This window comes from Arachis hypogaea, chromosome 17, assembly GCF_003086295.3.
Source record: "Arachis hypogaea cultivar Tifrunner chromosome 17, arahy.Tifrunner.gnm2.J5K5, whole genome shotgun sequence".
NCBI classification, from domain to species: Eukaryota; Viridiplantae; Streptophyta; class Magnoliopsida; order Fabales; family Fabaceae; genus Arachis; species Arachis hypogaea.
The window spans coordinates 54,914,056-54,939,507 of record NC_092052.1 but is presented as its reverse complement, the minus strand read 5'-3'; the positions used below and the strand labels follow the sequence as shown (position 1 = coordinate 54,939,507).

Sequence of the window (25,452 nt, the reverse complement as noted above, 5' to 3'; positions counted from 1 at the left end):
ATTGGGCTCCATCTAGTGTTTTTGATCCATAGGCTATGACATATGGATTTTTACCCTCGCGTTGTGCTAACGAGGCTCCCACGGCAGAATTTGAAGCATCACACATTATTTCGAATGGCCGACTCCAATCCGGCCCTCGCACGATGGGAGCTTGGGTCAATGCTACCTTGAGCTTGTCAAAAGCCTCGATGAACTCCTTGCTTAGATCAAACTCAATGTCCTTTTGCAACAATCTTGAGAGAGGCAATGCTACCTTACTAAAGTCCTTTATGAATCTTCGATAGAATCCTGCATGTCCAAGGAAAGAACAGACTTTCCTCTCGGAAGAGGGATAAGGCAAGCTAGATATAGCATTGATCTTTGCTGGATCTACAGAAATACCATCTTTGGAAACAATATGTCCTAAAACAATGCCTTGCCTTACCATGAAATGGCACTTCTCAAAATTTAAGACAAGGTTGGATTTAGTACATCTTTCCAAAACTCTTTCAAGGTTATCCAAGCAATGATCAAAAGAATCACCATATACCGTGAAGTCATCCATGAATACCTCCATGCATTGCTCTAGAAAATCCGCAAATATGCTCATCATGCATCTTTGGAAAGTTGCCGGTGCATTGCATAGGCCAAATGGTATACGCTTGTGGGCATAAGTTCTAAAGGGGCAAGTAAATGTTGTTTTTTCTTGGTCCTCTAGAGCAATGTAGATTTGAAAGTACCCCGAATAGCCATCTAGAAAGCAATAATAAGGTTTACGGATAGCCGATCAAGAATTTGATCGATAAACGGAAGTGGAAAATGATCCTTTCTAGTGGCCGAGTTCAACCTTCGGTAGTCGATACATACCCTCCAAGATTTTTGCACCCTTGTTGCTATAAGCTCATCGCTTTCATTCTTGATTGTGGTTACCCCAGATTTCTTTGGCACAACTTGAACGGGACTCACCCATTAACAATCCGAAATGGGGTAGATGATGTCTGCCTCGAGTAACCGGGTCACCTCCTTCTTGACGATCTCTAGAATGGTAGGATTCAGTCGTCTTTGAGGTTGTCTAACGGGTCTAGCTTCTTCCTCTAAGAAGATCCGGTGCTCACACACTCGGGGACATATCCCCACTAGATCTGCCAAGCTCCATCCTATTACTCTTTTGTTCCTCCTCAAAACACATAGCAACTTCTCTTCTTGTTGAGGATTTTGTTCCCTTGATAAATCACCGGGAACTTGTGGGCTTCATCAAGGTATGAGTACTTTAGGTGGGGCGGCAGTGGCTTCAATTCAAGCTTTTGCTCTTGAATTGACACTTGAACTTCTTCACTTTGGTCTTCACTATTTTCTTCAATCATATGTTTCTCATCTAGCTTTGCATAATGTACTTCGGCCACAATGTTGTCAATTAAATCACACCGGAATATGGAATAGTTCTCCAGTGGGTGCTTCATTGCTTCTTCTAAGCTAAAACTTACGAGTCTCCCATCTATCCCAAATGAGTAGGTTCTCGAATGGGCATCCAACTTGAATCTAGAGGTCCTCAAAAACGGCGTCCCATGTAGGATAGATGATGTCCTTTTGGATTCACTTGGTGGCATCTCAAGGATATGTAAATCAATTGGAAATACCAAACCCTTTATGTTGACTAACACATCTTCCGCAATACCCGTCACGGTTATTATGCTCTTGTCCGCCAAGAAAAACCTAGCTGCCAACCGTTTCAACAGTGGGAGCTTCAATATATGATAAATGGAAAGGGGCATAATGCTAATGCATGCACAAAGGTCACACATACAATCAATGAATTGGACTCCATCGATGATACAAGAGACCAAGCAAAGGCCCAGATCAACACACTTTTCTGGGATGGCTCCCATCAAAGCCAAAATAGAACTCCCTAATGGAATGGTTTCTAACTCATGGATTCTATCTTTGTTCAGGCACAAGTTCTTAAGAAACTTTGTATATTTAGGCACTTGATGAATAGCATCAAAGAGAGGGATAGTTACCTCTACTTTCATGAACATCTCTACCATTTTTGGGTCAAGTTCTACATGCTTCTTGGTCCTTCTTGCCAATGTAGGAAATGGGATTGGTTGAGCCACTTCCTCCAAGACTTGCTCCTTTCTAGGGACTTCACTCCTTGGTTGAGGGTCTTCATCTTCAACTATCTCATGTGTTTCCTCCTCCTCTTCTATTTCTTCTATCTCAACTCTATCCTCCTCTTGAGCAACTATCATTGGACTAGGTGCCTTTGAGCCCCTCTCTTTCAATTTAGTTTTGGACCTCAAGGCTATGGTGTTGATACCACCCTTGGGATTGGGTAGAGGTTGAGAAGGTATGGCACTAGAGTTTGGAGCTTGAGGAGTGGAGGTAGATGGTAGCTCCATGCGAGCAATGAGAGCTTGGAGGGTGAAAGTGAGGCCATTAAGACTAGAGTTGAGTGTATTTTGGAGTTCTTTTTGCCCTTGGAGTATGGACCGGAGTGTCTCATCTTGATTTAAAGAAGTGGAAGGATAGGTGATTTGTGGTACTTGTGATTGGTTGGGTGGAAGTGGTTGTCTATGAGGTAGTATGTAAGTTTGGTAGTTTCTTCCTTGGTTTGGTTATTGATTTGGAGGGTTTTGTGAGTGTCGGTTTTGTGGATTGTTGGTGTTCCATCTTTGGTTGCCTCCATTGTCCCTACCTCCTTATTGATAATTGTCCCACCAACCTTGGTTGGAGCTATCCCTCCAACCTTGATTAGAGTTGCTACTCCCTTGGTTATAATTGCTTCCTTGATGGGGGTACCCTTGGTTGAAATTGCTCCCTTGTGAATGGTATCCTTGATTAGGGCGCTCATAGAAGGAGCGATCATAAAAGTTGTGGGTAGCCGCTAAAGTGTTATCTTCTTGGAGACTCGGACTTTCATCCGTGTAGTGGAAGTAGCATGAGAAAATACCTCATGCTTTTTGGGGAACCAATTGTTGGCTTTGTTGGTGTTGAGGAGATGGTGGAGGTTGTTGTTGATTCACTTGGAGTTGCTTTAGAAGACTTGTCATCTCACACAAGGTTTTGGTAAGGGTGGCGGTCTCACCACTAGAAGAGACTTCATTCACGGCCTTTGGGCGGTTGATTCTCTGTCTAACATGTTGAATGGATTCGGCCAAGTCGGTAATGAGTTGCCATGCCTCCTCCGCCGTCCTATACTTTGACAAAAAACCGTTGCTTGAGGCATCCAATAGATTCTTATCTTGCTCTCTCATGCCTTGGAACACATAGCTAAGCAATACTTGAGTGTCAATTATGTGGTTGGGACATGAGTCAAGAAGTTTGCGAAACTGCTCCCAATACTCATATAGGGTTTCCATCTCGCCTTGTACAATACATGAGATCTCCTTCCTTAGCTTATCCGTCATTTCTACAGGCATGAATTTATCTATGAATTCTCTTCTAAGCAAGTCCCAATCAGAGACAACATCACTAGGTAAGGTATAAAACCACTCTTTGGCTCTTCCCTCAAGAGAGAAAGGGAAGGCAAACAACCATATCACTACTTCATCGGATCCTTCCCGCCTAGTGGTCGAGCATACCCTATGAAAGTCCTTGAGGTGTCTAATTGGATCTTGTGCGGGAAGTCCATGAAACTTTGGTAGAAGATTGATGATAGCGGTCTTGAGTTCAAAGTTTGCATTCAAGTTGGGATGAAGCACATGAAGAGGTTGGAGAACAAAGTCCGGTGCACCCGCTTCCTTGAGAGTAACTCTCCTTGGAGTGGCCATATTGTCAACACCTAGATCAAAAGAAGAACTATTAGTAGCATCAATGGAAGAGTAATTAGTGCCTTCTTTGGATGATGATTCGGTATCCACCTCGGATATGGTTGGTGAGTTGGTAAAAACCTTTTCACCTTCCTCAAAGGCTAACCGCCTCCGAGCTTGCCTAATATGAAGTAAAGTTCTTTCAATTTCCGAATCAAGTGGTGCTAAGCTCGGATTCGGTAGTGAATGCGTCATACAATGAAGGAGATAAGAAGCTCATGACATCAAATGGTACTTAAGCAAAGATTAATCCTAACTAACAATCAACCAAACAAACAATCAAGAGAAAAATGCAAGTATCCACATATTAACATATTTACACTAACCAAGAGAACGGCACACATAAGCAACTCCCCGGTAACGGCACCATTTTTTATGAACAAAATATTCTTATGTCGGATTAGACATTAGCAATGAATCCATTCGTGAGTATAGTCTAACCGACACGCAAATATCGCATCAAACAATTCTAAAATCTATGACCGAGAGTGTTGATCCCGGGTCGTTCTCCCTAGGAATTGCCTTAGAATGCACATCATTGATTAGGAAGTCTTTTGTTGTTTTGAGAGTTGGTGCAAGAATTCAAACTAAAAAAAGTAAACGACAATTAGTTGAGATAAAGGTCTTGGCCAAGGGTGAGTATTCGAAGTTCCCTCATTGTAGTTTCCTTCAATTATGATAAGAATTAATTATTGTTTCACTTAGTTAACCCCCTAATAATGGAGGAAAGTTAAGTGAGAGTAACTAACTCGAGTCACAAGTCCTAGCCTAACCCTAGGGAAGTCTAGCTTTAGTGCACTCCAAGTCAATTAGCAATTCTCAATTCCTAATCAACAATTGATATCCACTACTCAAGTGTCTCTAATAACTCAACCCCTAAACCATGTAAGAGAAATCTACTCCATAGCTAAGGTTGTCATTTTCACAAACAATTGGTAGGCAATCAAAGAAGACATGATGAAATTGAGAGAAGAGAATTGAATTAAAGCTATCTAATCCAAGCAATCATCAACAATCAAGCAATTGAATAAAATTCCTCAATTCATTAATCAAAATTCAAAGTAACAAAGTCATAAATCTAGATCTAATTGAATGAATCAAGAGAACACTAATTGAGAGTAGAAGAAGAGTAGATCTACAACTTGTATCAAAGTAAAAGTGAATTAGCAATGGATCTCACCAAGAAATCAAAGAAGAATTGCAATGGAGAGAGTAAGATCCTAGAGAGAAGTTGGAGTTTCTCTCTCTAAAAGCAAAAATGTAAATAACTCCTCAAAATATCTAGAATTATGTCTCATTGTCCCAATATCCTTAATCTTTGGTCTTCTTATGCTCTTCCCACCAGAATTCTACCCCAAAATAGGGCCTGCCACTACCTGAAATCGGTGGTCACGTTTTCTTCTTAAAAAATCACATGCGACCATCGGCGCATATGCGCACAATTCGCGTACGCATCCCTGCGGCTTTTTGCGAGTGTGCGCGTAGGCGCGTAGTGCGCGCGCACGTCCAAGGATTTCTGGTCGAGCCATGTAAGCGCGCCGGCTTCTCGTTTTGACTCCATTTAGCCGGCTCTGAGGGTGCACATCCGCGTGTATGCGTACGGTGCGCGTGCGCGCCCAAGCCGAAGTTCCAAAACTCTAATTTTTCCATGCTCCTTCCATTCATGCATGCTTCCTTCATCCCTCTTAGCCATTTTTTCCCTATAACTTCTGAAACCACTTAACAAACAGGTCACGGCATCGAATGGTAATAGAGGGGGATTACAATATATCAATTTTAATGAGAAGCATGTTTTCATCTATGAGGCAAAATTAGGAAAGGAACACAAAATCATGCATTTTTATATGAATAAGTGTGGAAGATCATTGATAAAATCTTCAAAATCTATACATGATAAACCCTAAAAATGGGGTTTATCACTTGTCCTCCTCAATAGGAATGTCTCCTTCTATGGCAATTCTAGCTGAATTGCATAGGTGACATATAAGATGAGGGAAGGCTAACCTAGCCTTGGTGGAGGGCTTGTCTGCCACTTTGTACAACTCTTGAGGTATCACCTCATGTACTTCCACCTTCTCTCTGAGCATGATGCAATGGATCATGATGGCTTGGTCTACGGTCACTTCGGACCGGTTGCTAGTAGGGATGATAGACCGTTGAATAAACTCCAACCCTCCTCTAGCTATGGGTTTGAGATCAGGCCTCCTCAATTGGATAGGCTTCCTTGAGAATCCCTTTTTCATTGTGCTCCTTCCACACAGATGTCTAAGAGCACTTGATCTAGTCTTTGATCAAAGTTGACTTTTCTAGTGTAAGGATGTGGATCTCCTTGCGTCAAAGGTAGGTTGAATGCCAACCTCACACTTTCTTGGCTAAAATATAAGATTCTCCCTCAGACCATGGAGCTCCAATTCTTGGGATTTGGATTCACATTAATGTCATGGTTTTTCGTGACCCATGCATTAGCATAGAATTCTTGCACCATTAGGATCCTAACCTCTTGGATGGGATTGGTTAAAACTTCCCAACCTCTTCTCCGAATCTCTCTTCGGATTTTTGGACACTCATTCTTCTTAAGCCTGAAAGGGACCTCAGGGATTGGTGTACGAAATTATGATAACAGTTTTCAAAACTCCATACAACTAACCAGCAAGTGCACTGGGTCGTCCAAGTAATACCTTACGTGAGTAACGGTCGATCCCACAGAGATTGTCAGCTTGAAGCAAGCTATGGTTATTTTGTAGATCTCAATCAGGAGATTAATGATAATAGTGGTTATATTTATGAAAATAAATAACATGAAATAAACAGTACTTGTGATTCAGTAATGAGAAGCAGGTTGAGGTTCCGGAGATGCTCTATCATCTGAATATCTGCTTTCCTACTGTCTTCTTCTCCAAACACGCATGGCTTCCTTCCATGGCAGGCTGTATGATCCTTTCATATGAAACAAATTCATATGTGCTGTCACCGTACGGCTAATCATCTGTCGGTTCCCACTAGCGTTGGAATAGGACCCTTGTCCTTTTGCACACTGTCACTATGCCCAACATTCGCATGTTTGAAGCTCGTCATAGTCATCCCCTTCCAGATCCAACTCGGAATACCACAGATAAGGTTTAGACTTTTCGGATCTCAAGAATGCTATCAATTGGTTCTATCCTCTACCACGAAGGTTCTGATCTCATGGATCAAAGACCCAAGAGATACACACTCAAGCTGTTGCCCAATGACTACGTTGAGCTCAGATAGAATGAAAGTGGTTGTCAGGCACGCGTTCATAGAATTGAGAATAATAATGAGTGTCACGGATCATCATCTTCTCCAGATTGAAGTACGAATGAGTATCTTAGAATAGAATCAAGCGTGATTAAATAGAAAACAGTAGTAATTGCATTAATCCATTGAAACACAGCAGAGCTCCTCACCCCCAACAATACAATGTAAAGTGTAAAAATGTCATAAGGTGCTGAATGAATCTCTAAAAGTAGTTTTTATACTAGACTAGTAACCTAGGGCTACAGAAAATGAGTAACTAAGTGTAGATAGTGCAGAAATCCACTTTCGGGGCCCACTTGGTGTGTGCTTGGGCTGAGCATTGAAGCTTTTTCGTGCTTAGGCTGTTCCTAGAGTTAAACACCAGCTTTGGTGCCAGTTTGGGCGTTTAACTCCAATTCTGGTGCCAGTTTGGGCGTTTTACGCCAGAATTTTTAGGCTTACTTTGAACGCCAGTTTGGGCCATCAAATCTCAAACAAAGTATGGACTATTAAATATTGCTGGAAAGCCCAGGATGTCTACTTTTCAACGCAACTAAGATTGCGCCAATTGGACTTCTGTAGCTCGAGAAAATCCATTTCGCGTGCAGGAGGGTCAGAATCCAACAGCATCTGCAGTCCTTTTTCAGTCTCTGAATCAGATTTTTGCTCAGGTCCCTCAATTTCAGCCAGTAAATACCTGAAATTACAGAAAAACACACAAACTCATAGTAAATTCCAGAAATATGATTTTTGAATAAAAACTAATAAAAATATAATAAAAAGTAACTAAAACATACTAAAAACTATGTAAAAACAATGCCAAAAAGGGTATAAATTATCCGCTCATCACAACACCAAACTTAAATTGTTGCTTGTTCCCAAGCAACTAAAAAGAAAATAGAATAAAAAGAAGATAATATACAATGAATTCCAAACTTATCAATGAAGATTAGCTTCAATTAGATGAGCGGGACTTGTAGCCTTTTTGCTTCTGAATAGTTTTGGCATCTCACTTTATCCTTTGAAGTTCAAAATGATTGGCATCTATAGGAACTCAGAATTCAGATAGTGTTATTGATTCTGCTAGTTCAGTATGTTGATTCTTGAACACAGTTACTTTATGAGTCTTGGTCGTGACCCTAAGCATTTTGTTTTCCAGTATTACCACCGGATACATAAATGCCACAGACACATAACTGGGTGAACCTTTTCAGATTGTTACTCAGCTTTGCTAGAGTCCCCAGTTAGAGGTGTTCAGAGCTCTTAAGCACACTCTTTTTGCTTTAGACCACGACTTTAACCGCTTAGTCTCAAGCTTTTCACTTGACACCTTCACGCCACAAGCACATGGTTAGGGACAGCTTAGTTTAGCCGCTTAGGCCAGGATTTTATTCCTTTGGGCCCTCCTATCCATTAATGCTCAAAGCCTTGGATCCTTTTTATTTGAACCTTGCCTTTTGGTTTAAAGGTCTATTGGCTTTTTCTACTTGCTTTTTCTTTTTCTTTCTTTTTTTTATTTTTATCACCACTTTTTCTCTTTTTTTTCTTTTTTTCTGCAAGCTTTGTATTCACTACTTTTTCTTGCTTCAAGAATCAGTTTTATGATTTTTCAGATTATCAATAACATTTTTCCTTTTTTCTTATTCTTTCAAGAGCCAAAAATTTTAACATTCATAAACAACAATTTCAAAAATATGCATTGTTCAAGCATTCATTCAGAAAACAAAAGGTATTGCCACCACATCAAAATAATTAAACTAATTTTAAGATAGAATTCGAAACCATGTACTTCTTGTTCTTTTGCAATTAAAAGCATTTTTTTTATTTAAGAAAGGTGAAGGATTCATAGGACATTCATAGCTTTAAGACATAGACACTAGACACTAATGATCATGTCATAAAGATACAAACATAGACAAAACATAAAGCATAATTTTCAAAAAATAGAAAAATAAGAACAATGAAATTAAAGAACAGGTCCACCTTAGTGATGGCGGCTAGTTCTTCCTCTTGAATATCTTATGGAGTGCTTTAGCTCCTCAATGTCTCTTCCTTGCCTTTGTTGCTCCTCCCTCATGGCTCTTTGGTCTTCTCTAATTTCATTGAGGATAATGGAGTGCTCTTGTTGAGGTCCATGAGTGGGCTCTATTGTTTGCTCCATCCTCTTTCTAGTAATGGGTTTTTGAGATGAATCTCTCCATCTCTCTTGACTCGGAGTTGGAAGCGACTGCCTTCCTTTTCCTCTTCCTAGAGGTTTCTCCGGCCTTAGGTGCCATTAATGGTTATGGAAAAGCAAAAAGCAAAGCGGATAATTTATACGCTTTTTGGCATTATTTTTAGGTATTTTTAATATGATTTAGTCACTTTTTATTATATTTTTATTAGTTTTTAAATAAAAATCACATTTCTGGACTTTACTATGAGTTTGTGTGTTTTTCTGTGATTTCAGGTAATTTCTGGCTGAAATTGAGGGAGCTGAGCAAAAATCTAATTCAGGCTGAAAAAGGACTGCTGATGCTGTTGGATTCTGACCTCCCTGCACTCGGAATGCATTTTATGGAGCTACAGGAGTCCAATTGGCGCGCTCTCAATTGCGTTGGAAAGTAGACATCCAGGACTTTCCAGAAATATATAATAGTTTATACTTTGCTCAAGGATAGACGATGTAAACTGGCGTTCAACCCCAGTTCCATGTTGCAGTCTGGCGTTAAACGCCAGAAACAGGTTACAAGTTGGAGTTGAACGCCCAAAACAGGTTACAACCTGGCGCTTAACTCCAGAAACAGCCCAGGCACGTGTAAAGCTTAAGTCTCAGCCCCAGCACACACCAAGTGGGCCCCAGAAGTGGATTTCTGCACCATCTATCTTAGTTTATTCATTTTCTGTAAACCTAGGTTACTAGTTTAGTATTTAAACAACTTTTAGAGATTTATTTTGTACCTCATGACATTTTAGATTTGAACTTTATACTCTTTGACGGCATGAGTCTCTGAATTCCATTGTTGGGGGGTGAGGAGCTCTGCTGTGTTTCGATGAATTAATGCAACTATTTCTGTTTTCTATTCAAACACGCTTGTTTCTATCTAAGATGTTTATTCGCACTTCAATATGATGGATGTGATGATCCGTGACACTCATCATCATCCTCAACCTATGAACGCGTGCCTGACAACCACCTCCGTTCTACCTTCGATTGAATGAATATCTCTTGGATTCCTTAATCAGAATCTTTGTGGTATAAGCTAGAATCTATTGGCAGCATTCTTGAGAATCCGGAAAGTCTAAACCTTGTCTGTGATATTCCGAGTAGGATTCAGGGATTGAATGACTGTGACGAGCTTCAAACTCACAAGGGCTGGGCGTAGTGACAGACGCAAAAGGATCAATGGATCCTATTCCAGCATGAGTGGGAACCGACAGATGATTAGCCGTTCGGTGACAGTGCACCTGGACCTTTTTCACTGAGAGGACGGATGGTAGCCATTGACAACGGTGATCCACCAACACACAGCTTGCCATAGGAGGAACCTTGCGTGCGTGAAGAAGAAGACAGGAAGAAAGCAGAGATTCAGAAGACAAAGCATCTCTAAAACTCCAACATATTCTCCATTACTGCAGAATAAGTATTTAATCCATGCTCTTTTATTCTTCGTAATTCATACTGATAATTATAATTGATTTCCTGACTAAGATTTACAAGATAACCATAGATTTCTTCAAAACCAACAATCTCCGTGGGATCGACCCTTACTCACGTAAGGTATTACTTGGACGACCCAGTGCACTTGCTGGTTAGTGGTACGAGTTGTGAAAAGTGTGATTCACAATTCGTGCACCAAGTTTTTGGTGCCATTGCCGGGGATTGTTCGAGTTTGAACAACTAACGGTTCATCTTGTTGCTTAGATTAGGAAAATTTTGTCTTTTGGGTCAGAGTCTTTTATTATTGTTCTTGTTAAAACTTTAGAATCCTTATTTCCTTTTTCTTAATTATTTTCAAAAATTTTTAAAACCAATAACTTCATGATTTAGTCTTCTGTTTGAGTTTAGTTTCATGTTTTAAGTTTGGTGTCAACTGCATGTTTTTATTTTCCTTTAAATTTTCGAATTGCATGTTCTTTGTTCTTCCTTGATATTCAAGTTGTTCTTGTCAATTTTTCTTGTTTGATCTTTAGTTTTCTTGTTCTGTGTCTTTTCTTGTTTTTGTTGTGCTTTTTCAAAATATCAGTTTTCAAAAAAAAATTATTATTTATTATATACCTTATTAAAATACGTTAAATTTATAGCTCAATTGGCGAGAGCGTGGTGCTTATGTTCTTGGAAATTGGGTATCTTCTTTTTAAAAATTTTTCAAAAATAATTTTTCTTTGAACAAATCTTGTGCCAAACTTTAAGTTTGGTGTTCTCCTGTAACTTTTCTTTAGTTTTCAAAAATTTTATTTTAGTTTTCTAAAAATTTTAAGTTTGGTGTTCTTTCTTCATGTTCTTGTGTTCTTGTGAGTCTTCAAAGTGTTCTTGAGTCTTCCTTGTGTTTTGATCTTAAAATTTTTAAGTTTGGTGTTCCTTGGTGTTTTTCCTCCAAAATTTTCGAAAACAAGGAGAATTAGATCTAAAAATTTTAAGTTGTGTGTCTTTTGTGTGTTTTTCTCTTTCATCATAAAATTCAAAAATCAAAAAATATCTTTTCTAACTATTTTTAAGCAAATATTTCGAAATTTTTTATAAAAATTCAGATTTCAATTTCAAAATTTTATCTTATCTTAGTTTTAAAATTTCAAAATTCAAATCTCTTTCAAAAAAAAATCATATATGTTTCAAAATCTTATCTTATCTTATTTCAAATTCAAATTTCAATTTTCAACTTCCAAAATTCAAAATTCAAAATTCAAAATTCAAATTTCAAAATTTCAAATTTCAAATTTCAAAATTTTAAACTTCAAAATTTAATTTTCAAACTTAAAAATCAAATCTTTTCAAAATTTAAATCTCTTTCAAATCCTTATCTTATATTGTTGACTTTTTCAAAATTCAAAATTCAAATTTTCAAATTTCAAAATTCAAATTTCAAATTTCAAAAATTTAAGAATTCAAATTTTAATTTTCAAATCTAAAATTTAAATTTCAAAACTTCCTAACCATTTTCTCTCTCTTCATTTTTCGAAAATCCTTACCCTTATTTTTCAAATCTTTTTAATTAACTAATTATTTTAGTTTTCAATTTCCTTTTAATTTCTGAACTTATATTCGAATTTTCACTTATTTTATTTTACTTTATTTTATTTTATTTTCGGTTTCAAAAAAAATAATAATAATACAATCCACATCATCTCCCTTTCTCCATCATGGACCTAAGTGGAAATGAACAGTCCAGAAAGACTCTGGGGTCATATGCTAACCCCACTACTTCTTCATATAGGAGTAGTATCTATATACCCTCCATCGGAGTCAGTAGCTTTGAGTTGAATTCTCAGCTTATTATCATGGTGCAGCAAAGTTGCCAGTATTCTGGTCTTCCACAGGAAGAACCTACAGAGTTTTTGGCACAGTTTTTACAAATTGCTGACACAGTACATGATAAGGAAGTAGATCAGGATGTCTACAGATTATTACTGTTTCCATTTGCTGTAAAAGACCAAGCTAAGAGGTGGTTAAATAACCAACCTAAGGCTAGCATAAGGACATAGAAACAGGTGTCAGAAAAATTTCTGAATCAATACTTCCCTCCAAAACGGATAACACAGCTAAGGCTGGACATCCAAGGCTTTAAACAAGAAGATAATGAATCTCTTTATGATGCCTGGGAGAGATACAGAGAAATTCTAAGAAAATGCCCCTCTGAAATGTTTTCAGAATGGGTGCAGTTAGACATCTTCTATTACGGGCTTACAGAGAAAGCTCAGATTTCTCTAGACCACACAGCTGGTGGATCTATACACATGAGAAAGACAATTGAAGAGGCTCAAGAGCTCATTGATACAGTTGCCAGAAATCAGCATCTGTACCTAAGTAGTGAGTCTTCCATGAAAGAAGAGGCTAAAACAGTCACTGCTGAACTCAGTCCTGTAGAAAAAGTTACTGAATTCAATCAGTAATTAGATTTTCTAACAAAACAGCTAGTCGAATTCAAGGAGATACTACAAGACACAAGAATAGCTAATATAAATATGGAAGTACAGTTGAAGCAAACAAAACAGCAGTTATCAAAACAAATAACAGAAGAGTGCCAAAGAGTTCAATTAAGAAGTGGGAAAACATTAAACACCTCACTTCAGAGCAGCAGAAAGCCAAGAAAAGAACAACTGACAGAGGATGAGTTAAATACTATCCAAAATCCCTCTGAGGACAGTAAGAGCCCAGAGAGGAATAACTCTGGGGTTCAAACGCCAGAAAAGGGTGCAAAGCTGGCATTAAACGCCCAACCCACGCACAGTTCTGGCGTTCAAACGCCAGGAACAGGCAAGGAGCTGGCGTCAAACGCCCAATGGTAGCTCAGTTCTGGCGTTCAAATGCCAGAAACAGGTAGGAAGTTGGCGTCCAACGCCAATCAAGCTTCCAACCCTGGCATTCAAACGCCAATGAGGGATCAGACACACATAAGTGCTGATAACAACCCCTCTAAAAAGGCTTTCCCAACCACTTCTATAGGAAATAAACCTGCAGCAGCCAAAGTTGAGGAGTACAAAGCCAAGATACCTTATCCTCAAAAACTCCACATAGAGGAGCAGGATAAGCAATTTGCTCGCTTTGCAGACTATCTCAGGACTCTTGAAATATAGATTCCGTTTGCAGAGGCACTTGAGCAAATACCCTCTTATGCCAAGTTCATGAAAGATATCTTGAGTCATAAGAAGGATTGGAGAGAAAATGAAAGAGTTCTCCTCACTGAAAAATGCAGTGCAGTCATTCTGAAAAGCTTCTTAGAAAAGCTTAAAGATCCCGGGAGCTTTATGATACCATGCATATTAGAGGGTAATTGCACCAAGACAGCTTTATGTGATCTTGGGGCGAGCATCAACCTAATCCCTGCATCCACTATCAGAAAGCTTGGCTTGACTGAAGAGGTCAAACCAACCCGGATCTGTCTTCAACTTGCTGATGGCTCCATTAAATACCCATCAGGCATAATTGAGGACATGATTGTCAAGGTTGGGCCATTCGCCTTCCCTACTGACTTTGTAGTGCTGGAAATGGAGGAGCACAAGAGTGCAACTCTCATTCTAGGAAGACCATTCCTAGCAACTGGACGAACCTCATTGACGTCCAAAAAGGGGAGATAACCCTGAGAGTCAATGAGGATGAGTTTAAGTTGAATGTTGTCAAAGCTATGCAACATCCAGACACATCAGACGACTACCTGAGCGTTGATATTATTGACTCCCTAGTGGAAGAGGTCAATATGACTGAGAGTCTCGAATCAGAGCTAGAGGACATTTTTAAAGATGTTCAGCCTGATCTGGAGGATTTAGAGGAATTGAAAGAGCCTCTGAAACTTCCTCAGAAAGAGGAAAAACCTCCTAAAACCAAGCTCAAACCATTACCACCATCCCTGAAATATGCATTTCTGGGAGAAGGTGACACTTTTCCGGTGATCATAAGCTCTGCTTTAAATCCCCTGGAAGAGGAAGCACTACTTCAAGTGCTAAGGACACACAAGACAGCTCTTGGGTGGTCCATAAGTGACCTTAAAGGCATCAGCCCAGCAAGATGCATGCACAAGATCCTATTGGAGGATGATGCTAAGCCAGTGGTTCAACCACAGAGGCGGCTAAATCCAGCCATGAAGGAAGTGGTGCAGAAAGAGGTCACCAAGTTACTGGAGGCTGGGATTATTTATCCTATTTCTGATAGCCCCTGGGTGAGCCCTGTCCAAGTTGTCCCCAAAAAGGGAGGCATGACAGTGGTACATAATGAAAAAAATGAACTGGTTCCTACAAGAACAGTTACAGGGTGGCGCATGTGTATTGACTATAGAAGGCTCAATATAGCCACCAGAAAGGATCATTTTCCTTTACCATTCATAGACCAGATGCTAGAAAGACTAGCAGGTCATGATTATTACTACTTTTTGGATGGCTATTCAGGCTACAACCAAATTACAGTAGATCCCCAGGATCAAGAGAAAATAGCATTCACATGTCCATCTGGAGTATTTGCCTACAGAAGGATGCCATTTGGGCTGTGTAATGCACCTGCAACCTTTCAGATATGCATGCTCTCTATTTTTTCTGATATGGTAGAGAAATTTCTGGAGGTCTTCATGGATGACTTTTCAGTATTTGGAGACTTATTCAGCTCCTGCCTTAACCATTTAGCACTTGTTCTGAAAAGATGCCAAGAGACAAACCTAGTTTTAAACTGGGAAAAGTGTCACCTTATGGTGACTGAAGGAATTGTCCTTGGGCATAAAATTTTAAACAAGGGAATAGAGGTGGATCAAGCTAAAGTGGAAGTGATTGAAAAATTACCACCACATGCTAATGTTAAAGCAATCAGAAGCTTTCTGGGGCATGCAGGATTCTACAGGAGGTTTATAAAGGATTTTTCAAAAATCGCAAAACCCCTTAGCAATCTGCTAGCTGCTGACACGCCATTTGTGTTTGACACAGAGTGTCTACAGGCATTTGAAACTCTGAAAGCTAAGCTGGTCACAGCACCAGTTATTTCTGCACCAGATTGGACATTACCATTTGAACTAATGTGTGATGCCAGTGACATGTCATTGGTGCAGTACTGGGACAGAGGCATAACAAGCTTCTGCATGTCATTTATTATGCTAGCCGCATTTTAAATGATGCCTAGAAAAATTACACAACCACAGAAAAAGAATTGCTTGCAGTGGTTTATGCCATTGACAAGTTTAGATCATAGTTAGTAAGATCAAAAGTGATTGTGTATACTGACCATGCTGCTCTTAAATATCTACTCACAAAGCAGGATTCAAAACCCAGGCTCATAAGATGGGTGTTGCTTCTGCAAGAGTTTGATATAGAAATAAGAGACAGAAAAGGGACAGAGAATCAAGTAGCTGATCACCTGTCCCGGATAGAACCAGTAGCAGGAACATCCCTCCCTCCTACTGAGATCTCTGAAACCTTTCCGGAAGAGAAATTGTTTGCCATTCAGGAAGCTCTGTGGTTTGCAGACATTGCAAACTATAAGACACAAGGTTCTCCTTCTGTAACTATGGAGAGGAAGCATGAAAAGCTTCTCTCAATACAGAGTCAAACAAAACCCCCCACATTCAAACTCTAAGTTTGGTGTTGGGAGGCCACAACCAAACTCTAAGTTTGGTGTTGGGAGGTTCCAACCTTGCTCTGATTATCTGTGAGGCTCCATGAGAGCTCATTGTCAAGCTATTAACATTAAAGAAGCGCTTGTTGGGAGGCAACCCAATGTTATTTAATCATATCTATTTTATTTTCTTTTTGTTATTTCGTGATATATTAGGTTGTTGATCATGTGAAGTCACAAAAACTACTGAAAAATCAAAAAACAAATTGAAAAATAGCATTAAAAATAGCACACCCTGGAGGAGAGCAGTCTGGCATTTAAACGCCAGAAACAAGCATCTGTCTGGCGTTTAACGCCAGAAACAAGCACCAAGCTGGTGTTTAACGCCAGAAACAAGCATCTGCCTGGCATTAAACGCCAGAAACAAGCTACATTTGGGCATTTAACGCCAGAAACAAGTAGCAGTCTGGCATTAAACACCAGGATTGCACAGCAAGGGAGTTTTACATGCCTAATTTGAGTAGGGATGTTAAGTCCTTGACCCCACTTGATCTGTGGACCCCACAGGATTCCCTCAGGATCTGTGGACCCCATAGGATCCGCATCTACCTCACCATTCCAATTCAAACCATTCCCCTCCCATACCCACCCATTCACACACCTCCTTCTCCTCCACTTCTCCTTCTACTCCCTTCTATCTTCTTTTGCTTGAGGACGAGCAAACCTTTTAAGTTTGGTGTGGAAAAAAAGCGTTGCTTTTTTTTGTTTTTCGATAACCATTTAAGGCACGTAAGGTCGGAGAAATCTCTAGAAAGAGGAAAAGGAAGGCAGTTGCTTCCACCCCTGAGTCATGAGAGATGGAGAGGTTCATCTCAAAGGCCCATAGTTCAGTGGTAGAGCATTGACTGCAGATCAAAGAGCTATGAGGAAGGAGCAACAAAGACAAGGAAGAGACATAGAGGAGCTCAACAGCACCATTGGTTCTTCAAGAAGAGGAAGACGCCACCCTCACTAAGGTGGACCCGTTCCTTAATCTCCTTGTTCTTATTTCTCTGTTTTTCGTTTACTATGCTTTATGTTTATTTATGTTTGGGTCTTATTACATGATCACTAGTATCTAAGTGTCTATGTCTTAAAGATATGAATGTCCTATGAACCCATCACCTTTCTTAAATTAAAAATATTTTCTGAAAAAGAAAAAGAAGTACATGAATTTCAAATTTTAAAATAGTTTAATTATTTTGATGTGGTGGCAATACTTTTTGTTTTCTGAATGAATGCTTGAACAGTGCATATGTCTTTTGAATTTGTTGTTTATGAATGTTAAAATTTTTGGCTCTTGAAAGAATGATGAAAAAGGAGAAATGTTATTTGATAATCTGAAAAATCATAAAAATGATTCTTGAAGCAAGAAAAAGCAGTGAAGAACAAAGCTTGCAGAAAAAAATGCAAAAAAAAGAGAGCAAGAAAAAGAAAAAGTAAGCAAAAAAAGGCAATAGCCCTTAAAACAAAAAGGCAAGGGTAATAAAAAGGATCCAAGGCTTTGAGCATCAGTGGATAGGAGGGCCTAAAGGAATAAAATCCTGGCCTAAGCGGCTAAACCAAGCTGTCCCTAACCATGTGCTTGTGGCGTGAAGGTGTCAAGTGAAAACTTGAGACTGAGCGGTTAAAGTCGAGGTCCAAAGCAAAAACAGAGTGTGCTTAAGAACCCTGGACACCTCTAATTGGGGACTTTAGCAAAGCTGAGTCACAATCTGAAAAGGTTCACCCAGTTATGTGTCTGTGGCATGTATGTATCCGGTGGTAATACTGGAAAACAGAGTGCCTAGGGCCACGGCCAAGACTCATAAAGTAGCTGTGTTCAAGAATCAACATACTGAACTAGGAGAATCAATAACACTATCTGAATTCTGAGTTCCTATAGATACCAATCATTCTGAACTTCAAAGGATAAAGTGAGATGCCAAAACTGTTCAGAAGCAAAAAGCTAATAGCCCCGCTCATCTAATTAAGACTGATCTTCATAGATGTTTTTGAAATTTATTTTATATTCTCTTCTTTTTATCCTACTTTATTTTTAGTTGCTTGGGGACAAGCAACAATTTAAGATTGGTGTTGTGATGAGCGGATAATTTATACGCATTTTGGCATTGTTTTTAGGTAGTTTTTAATATGTTTTAGTCACTTTTTATTATATTTTTATTTGTTTTTAAATAAAAATCACATTTCTGGACTTTACTATGAGTTTGTGTATTTTTCTGTGATTTCAGGTAATTTCTGGCTGAAATTAAGGGAGCTGAGCAAAAATCTGATTTAGGCTGAAAAAGGACTGCTGATGCTGTTGGATTCTGACCTCCATGCACTCGGAATGCATTTTCTGGAGCTACAGGAGTCCAATTAGCACGCTCTCAATTGCGTTGGAAAGTCAATATCCAGGGCTTTCCAGCAATATATAATAGTCTATACTTTTCTCAAGGATAGATGACGTAAACTGGCGTTCAACACCAGTTCTATGTTGCAGTCTGGCGTTAAACGCCAGAAACAGGTTACAAGTTGGAGTTGAACGCCCAAAATAGGTTACTACCTGGCACTTAACTCCAGAAACAGCCCAGACACGTGTAAAGCTTAAGTCTCAGCCCCAACACACACCAAGTGAGCCCCAGAAGTAGATTTCTACACCATCTATCTTAGTTTATTCATTTTCTGTAAACCTAGGTTACTAGTTTAGTATTTAAACAACTTTTAGAGATTTATTTTGTACCTCATGACATTTTAGATCTGAACTTTATACTCTTTGACGGCATGAGTCTCTGAACTCCATTGTTGGGGGTGAGGAGCTCTGTTGTGTTTCGATGAATTAATGCAACTATTTCTGTTTCTATTCAAACACGCTTGTTTCTATCTAAGATGTTTATTCGCACTTCAATATGATGGATGTGATGATCCGTGACACTCATCATCATCCTCAACCTATGAACGCATGCCTGACAACCACCTCCGTTCTACCTTCGATTGAATGAATATCTCTTGGATTCCTTAATCAGAATCTTCGTGGTATAAGCTAGAATCCATTGGCAGCATTCTTGAGAATCCGGAAAGTCTAAACCTTGTCTGTGGTATTCCGAGTAGGATTCAGGGATTGAATGACTGTGACGAGCTTCAAACTCACAAGGGCTGGGCGTAGTGACAGACGCAAAAGGATCAATGGATCCTATTCCAGCATGAGTGGGAACCGACAGATGATTATCCGTGCGGTGACAGCGCACCTGGACCTTTTTCACTGAGAGGACGGATGGTAGCCATTGACAACAGTGATCCATCAACACACAGCTTGCCATAGGAGGAACCTTGCGTGCGTGAAGAAGAAGACAGGGAGAAAGCAGAGATTCAGAAGACAAAGTATCTCCAAAACTCCAACATATTCTCCATTACTGTAGAACAAGTATTTAATCCATGCTCTTTTATTCTTTGTAATTCATACTGATAATTATAATTGATTTCCTGACTAAGATTTACAAGATAACCATAGATTGCTTTAAAACCAACAATCTCCGTGGGATCGACCCTTACTCACGTAAGGTATTACTTGGATGACCCAGTGCACTTGCTGGTTAGTGGTACGAGTTGTGAAAAGTGTGATTCACAATTCGTGCACCACTCGTCCACGAGCAAAATAAGATAGAAGGGAGTAGAAGAAGAATGATGCAATTAATTTTGAAAACTTATTATTGTGTGCAAGAGAAATTAAAAAGAGTTGAAAAGGGTTTGAAAAGACATGTAAGTTTTGAAAATGTTTTGGAAGGAATTAAAAAGAATTGAAAAAGAATTAAAAGGAATTGGAAAGATTATTAATTTTTGAAAATAAAAATTGATAGATGAATGTTTAAAATATGTTTAATGCAAAAAATTATGAATTAATAGATGAAAAATTGAAAAAAAAATCGAATTAGAAACAAAGTTACCTCCCTTGTGTCATCCTGGCATTAAACGGCCAGAATGCTATCCATTCTAGTGTTTAACGCCCACTCTGCTACGTTTCCTGGCATTAAACGCCAGTCTGCTGCCCCTTTCTGGCGTTTAATGCCAGGCAGACGCCAGGCACCCCATTCTGGCGTTAAACGCCCAAAATGCTGCCCATTCTGGCGTTTAACGCCGAGAATACTGCCAGGCTGGGTCTTAAACGCCCATTCTGCTATCCTTACTGGCGTTTAAACGCCAGTAAGCCTGTTGATGAGCGGATAATTTATACGCTTTTTGGCATTGTTTTTACATAGTTTTTAGTATGATTAAGTAAGTTTTTAATATATTTTTATTAGGTTTTAAATAAAAATCACATTTCTGGACTTTACTATGAGTTTGTATGTTTTTCTGTGATTTCAGGTAATTTCTGGCTGAAATTGAGGGATGATGAGCAAATAATTTATACGCTTTTTGGCATTGTTTTTAGTATGTTTTTAGTATATTTTTGTTAGTTTTTATTATATTTTTATTAGTTTTTAAATAAAAATCACATTTCTGGACTTTACTATGAGTTTGTATGTTTTTCTGTGATTTCAGATATTTTCTGGCTGAAATTGAGGGACCTAAGCAAAAATCTTATTCAGAGGCTGAAAAAGGACTGTAGATGCTGTTGGATTCTGACCTCCCTGCACTCGAAATGGATTTTCTGGAGCTATAGAAGCCCAATTGACGCGCTCTGAATTGTGTTGGAAAGTAGACATCCTAGGCTTTCCCGCAATTTTTAATAGTCCATACTTTGCCCAGGATTTGATGGCCCAAACCGGCGTTCCAAGTCAGCTTAAGAATTTTGGCGTCAAAACGCCAGAACTGGCACAAAAGCTGGAGTTAAACGCCCAAACGGGCACAAAAGCTGGCGTTTAACTCCAAGAAAAGTCTCTACACATGAAAGCTTCAATGCTCAACCCAAGCACACACCAAGTGGGCTCGGAAAAAGATTTCTGCATTAATTACCTATTTCTGTAACCCTAGGCTACTAGTTTTCTATAAATAGGACCTTTTGCTATTGTATTTTCAGACTTTTACAAAGATACTTTTACAAAAAAGACTTTGATAGACCTTTTCACGTTTGGGGGCTGGCCTCACGGCCATGCCTAGACCATTTTATTCTTATGTATTTTCAACGGTGGAGTTTCTACACACCATAGATTAAGGTGTGGAGCTCTACTGTTCTTCATGAATTAATGCAAAGTACTATTGTTTTTCTATTCAACTCAAGTCTATTTCTTCTCCAAGATATTCATTCGCACCCAAGAACATGATGAATGTGATGATTATGTGACACTCATCACCATTCTCACCTATGAACGCGTGCCTGACAACCACTTCCGTTCTACATGCAAACAAGCTTGAATGTGTATCTCTTGGGTTTCTAATATAAGATTAGAACCTTCGTGGTATAGGCTAGAATTATTGGCGGCCATTCCTGAGATCCGGAATGTCTAAACCTTGTCTGTGGTATTCTGAGTAGGATCTGGGAAGGGATGACTGTGACGAGCTTTAAACTCGCGAGTGTTGGGCGTGTGACAGACGCAAAAGGATCAATGGATCCTATTCCAACATGATCGAGAACCGACAGATGATTAGCCGTGCGGTGACAGCGTGCGTAGAATATTTTCACTGAGAGGACGGAAAGTAGCCATTGACAACGGTGATGCCCAACATAAAGCTTGCCATGGAAAGGAGTATGAATGATTGGAAGAAGGCAATAGGAAAGCTGAGGTTCAGGAGGAACAAAGCATCTTCATACGCTTATCTAAAATTCCTACCAATGAATTACATAAGTATCTCTATCTCTATCTTTATTTTATGTTTTATTTATCTTTAATTATCAATCCTCCATAACCATTTGAATCTGCCTGACTGAGATTTACAAGATGACCATAGCTTGCTTCAAGCCGACAGTCTCCGTGGGATCGAACCTTACTCGCGTAAGGTATTACTTGGACGACCCAGTGCACTTGCTGGTTAGTTGTGCGGAATTGTGACAAAGTGTGATTCACGTTTGAGAGCTCCAAGTCATTGGCGCCATTGTTGATGATCACAATTTCGTGCACCAAGTTTTTGGCACCGTTGCCGGGGATTGTTTGAGTTTGGATAACTGATGGTTCATCTTGTTGCTTAGATTAGGTACTTTTCTTTTTATTTTTCAGAATTTTTAAGAATGAATTCTAGAGTTTCAAGGTGATGTTCTTATCATCACAAAAGCCTATTGATTCTCATCAATTTAGCTACTGAATGTAATGTCCTGCTGAAGCTTGGCTAGCAATGTCTAATCTTTTTAGACTGAAGCTTTAGACTAACATTGCATGATTCCTGGAATTCTTATTAAAAGTTTTGAATCTCTTTATTCTCTTTTCCATATAATTTTCGAAAAATCACAAAAAAATTTATAAAATCATAAAAATCAAAAATATTTTATGTATCTTAGTGTCAATTTTTAAGTTTGGTGTCAATTGCATGTCTTTCTTCTTCTTGCCTTTTTTCGAATATATATAATATGTTCTTCATTGATCTTCAATTGTTCTTAATGATTTCCTAGCTCTGATCTTTAAATTCTCTTGTTTTGTGTATTTTGTTGTTTCTTACATGCATTTTCAAATTGTTATAGTCCTTAGTATACAAACTTCTAAGTTTGGTGTCTTGCATGCATTGTTTATTTAATCTTAGTTGCATTTTTTATTGTTTCTCATCATTAAAAGGTGAAGAAGGAAAACTGGCGTTTAAACGCTGGGCGTTCAAAACGCCAGTGAAGAAGGAAAACTGGCATTTAAACGCCAGCCAGGGTACCTGGCTGGGCATTTAACGCCCAAAAAGGTAGCATTTTGGGCGTTAACCGCCAGAATGGATGCCATTCTAGGCGTTTAACGCCAGGATGACACTAGAGGAAAGATTTTGTTTTTAATCCAATTTTTTTCAAATCTTCATAATTTTTCAAAATCAAATCTTTTTTAAATCATATATTTTCAATCATATCTCTTCAAAATCAATTTCTTTCCATTTTTTTATTTTTTTTACTATTTTTGAAAATCCTTGCTACAATTAGTAATTTAATTCAAAATTTTCAAGTTGTTACTTGCCTATTAAGGAAGGATCAAATTTTAAATCCTAGAATCATATCTTCTAATTTCTTGTTAGTCAAGTAATCAACTTTAATTTTAAAACCTTCTTTTTTAAAATTAATTTTCAATCATATCTTCTCAATCATATCTTTTCAATCACATCTTTTTCAAAATCACTTAATTTCTTTCCCAATCTTAATTTCGAAAATCTCAATCAAATTTTCAAATTTCTTTTTATTATTTTAAAAATCTTTTACTTTAATTTCGAAAATTCTTCCCCTCTTCTCACATCCTTCTATTTAAGGGACTAAGACTCCTCCTCAAGGTGCAATTCGAACTCTATCCTTATTGATAAGTTCGAATTCTCTTCTATCTACCTTCTCCTTCTATTCTTCTTTTCCTCTGACACCTCAAGGAATCTCTATACTGTAACATAGAGGATTCCATACTTTCTTGTTCTCTTCTCTCTCATATGAGCAAGAGAAAAGACAAAGGCATCCTTGTTAAAGCTGATCCTAAACCTGAAAGGACCTTGAAGAGAAAGCTAAGAGAAGCTAAAGCATAACTCTCTCTAGAGGGCCTAACAGAGCTCTTCAAGGAGGAAGAAGGCATGGCAGCCGAAAACAACAATGCCAACAATGCAAGGAAGGTACTTGGTGACTTTACTACACCTACTCCCAACTTCTATGGGAGAAGCATCTCAATCCCTGCCATTGGAGCAAACAACTTTGAGCTTAAGCCTCAATTAGTTTCTCTAATGCAACAGAATTGCAAGTTTCATGGACTTCCATTGGAAGATCCTCATCAGTTCTTAGCTAAATTCTTGCAAATCTGTGACACTGTCAAGACCAATGGGGTTGACCCTGAAGTCTACAGACTTATGCTCTTCCCTTTTGCTATAAGAAACAGAGCTAGGACATGGTTGGATTCACAACCCAAAGAAAGCCTGAACTCTTGGGAAAAACTAGTCAATGCCTTCTTGGCAAAGTTCTTTCCACCTTAAATTGAGCAAGCTTAGAGTGGAAGTCCAAACCTTCAGACAGAAGGAAGGAGAATCCCTCTATGAAGCTTGGGAAAGATACAAGTAATTGATCAAAAGGTGTCCTTCTGATATGCTTTCAGAATGAAACATCATAGGTATCTTCTATGATGGTCTGTCTGAACTGTCCAAGATGTCATTGGACAGCTCTGCTGGAGGATCTCTTCATCTGAAGAAGATGCCTGCAGAAGTTCAGGAACTCATTGAGATGGTTACAAATAACCAATTCATGTACACTTCTGAAAGGAACCTATGAATAATGAGACAAATCAGAAGAAAGGAGTTCTTGAGATTGATACTCTGAATGCCATACTGGCTCAGAATAAAATATTGACTCAGCAAGTCAATATGATTTCTCAAAGTCTGTCTGGAATGCAAGCTGCACCAGGAAGTACTAAGGAAGCTTCCCCTGAGGAAGAAGCTTATGATCTTGAGAACCCAGCAATGGAAGAGGTGAATTACATGGGAGATTCCTATGGAAACACCTATAATCCTTCATGGAGAAATCATCCAAATCTCTCATGGAAGGACCAACAGAGGCCTCAACAAGTCTTCAATAACAATAATGGTGGAAGAAACAAGTTTAGCAATAGCAAGCCTTTTCCATCATCTTTTCAGCAACAGACAGAAGATTCTAAGTAGAGACACTCTGACTTAGCAACCATAGTCTCTGATCTAATTAAAACCACTCAAAGTTTCATGACTGAAACAAGGTCCTCCATTAGAAATTTGGAGGCACAAGTGGATCAGCTGAGTAAGAAAGTTACTAAACCCCCTCCTAGTACTCTCCCAAGCAATACAGAAGAGAATCCAAAGAGAGAGTTCAAGGCCATAAACACGTCTCACATGGCCGAACCTGGAGAGGAGGAAGAGGCAGTGATCTCCACTGAGGAAGACCTCAATGGACGTCCACTGGCCTCCATGGAATTCCCTGATGAGAAATCATGGGAATCTAAGGCTCACACAGAGACCATAGAGATTTCATTGAATTTACTCCTGCCATTCATGAGCTCTGATGAGTATTCTTCCTCTGAAGAGGATGAAGATGTTACTGAAGAG

The 25,452-nt window shown here is 38.9% G+C and overlaps 1 protein-coding gene and 1 non-coding gene across 2 annotated transcripts; both read right to left on the bottom strand.

Annotated features, from left to right (window-relative positions):
- Positions 1 to 1,157: 1,157 nt before the first annotated feature.
- On the bottom strand, positions 1,158 to 2,024 carry LOC112763295 (uncharacterized). Its single transcript, XM_025809002.1, has one exon. The coding sequence runs from the start codon at positions 2,022 to 2,024 to the stop codon at positions 1,158 to 1,160; it is 867 nt and encodes a 288-aa protein (XP_025664787.1).
- A 22,340-nt stretch (positions 2,025 to 24,364) lies between these two features.
- LOC112768710 (small nucleolar RNA R71) lies at positions 24,365 to 24,472 on the bottom strand. The gene has a single exon (XR_003186108.1). It is a non-coding gene; the product is annotated as a small nucleolar RNA R71 (small nucleolar RNA).
- Between the last annotated feature and the right edge of the window lie 980 nt (positions 24,473 to 25,452).

Coding starts and splice junctions, on each gene's coding strand:
- LOC112763295 (XM_025809002.1), bottom strand. CDS start 2,024: ATGGTAGAGATGTTCATGAAAGTAGAGGTAACTATCCCTCTCTTTGAT.